Source organism: Volvox carteri (genome assembly GCF_000143455.1).
Source record: "Volvox carteri f. nagariensis unplaced genomic scaffold VOLCAscaffold_40, whole genome shotgun sequence".
In the NCBI taxonomy this organism is placed as follows: domain Eukaryota; kingdom Viridiplantae; phylum Chlorophyta; class Chlorophyceae; order Chlamydomonadales; family Volvocaceae; genus Volvox; species Volvox carteri.
In genome coordinates, this window is record NW_003307583.1 from 743,420 (window position 1) to 744,475 (window position 1,056).

The following is a 1,056-nucleotide window of genomic DNA, read 5'->3' on the forward strand; positions in this document are numbered from 1 at the left end:
TCACCCTCACCCTCACCCTCACCCTCACCCTCACCCTCACCCTCACCCTCACCCTCACCCTCACCCTCACCCTCACCCTCACCCTCACCCTCACCCTCACCCTCACCCTCACCCTCACCCTCACCCTCACCCTCACCCTCACCCTCACCCTCACCCTCACCCTGTCCATTTCCGTCAGGTCTTCGGTCGTTGGTGGTAACGACCAACGGTGGCGTCAGCGGCGTCAGCGTATTTAGCGCCAGTGGGGGGCCTGTAGCTGGTGGTGGTGGTGGTGGTGGTGGTGGTGGTGGTGGTGGAGGGCCGTCTCTGGCCGCTGCCGCGGCGGACATGTTACAGCCGCACTCCCTGCCTGCCGCCGTCATCACGGTATTCGCTCGCAAGCTGGCGGCTAGACAGCGGCGCGGGGGCCCCACCGGGGGGGATGTGGTCGAGATCAACACGGGTACGTGCCGGAAGTGCGCATGTGCGCGTTTGTCCGTACGTATGTCGCTATGTCTGTCTGCCTGTCCGACTTAGGATGCCCTAGGTCACCTTTCCCTATTCGGGCCGTTTGTTAACCGGCACTTGACTTCGCTGCCGCCACTTCATCATCGCCCTAAAAGATATAATTACCCTCTCCCCCTTCCCCCCCTTCCTCCCCCTTCCTCCCCTGGCCCATAGACGACCTGCTCCGCTGGCTGGCCGACCTGGTCAATCAGCTGACCTCCTCAGCTCGTGCGGGTATGGCTGCTGCCGCCGCCGCCAGTGCGCGGGAGCGCTCCGCCCTTCACGGGTTCGTGGAGGACCTGGAGGCCGCGGTGGAGGGGCTGGCGGCGGACCACGACAACTTCATGCGGCAGCACGAAATCAAGGTGGAGACCCAGGTGAGAGGCGGAGGAGGGGGGGAGGGGGGGAGGGGGATGTGTGTGTGTATGGTAGGGGGGGAAAGAGGAGTTGTGGGTGGAGGATATGGATGTGTATGGATGGTAGGGGGGGAGGGACTAGGGGTCGAGGATAGGGTCGAGGGTTTCGTTGCTGCCCGGTCGCCGCTGCCTTCCCTGGCAGCGGCTTAACGTC

At 64.6% G+C, this 1,056-nt stretch overlaps 1 protein-coding gene across 1 annotated transcript in view; it reads left to right on the forward strand.

Moving 5' to 3' along the window:
- The window catches only part of VOLCADRAFT_94905 (uncharacterized protein), a gene marked incomplete at both ends in the record, with an annotated part of 30,131 nt that overhangs the window by 21,803 nt on the left and 7,272 nt on the right, over positions 1-1,056 (forward strand). The window contains 2 exons of the mRNA XM_002954021.1: positions 179-442; positions 661-863. Of these exons, the coding sequence (XP_002954067.1) occupies positions 179-442; positions 661-863 (467 nt within the window). The remainder of the gene's footprint in view (positions 1-178; positions 443-660; positions 864-1,056) is intronic.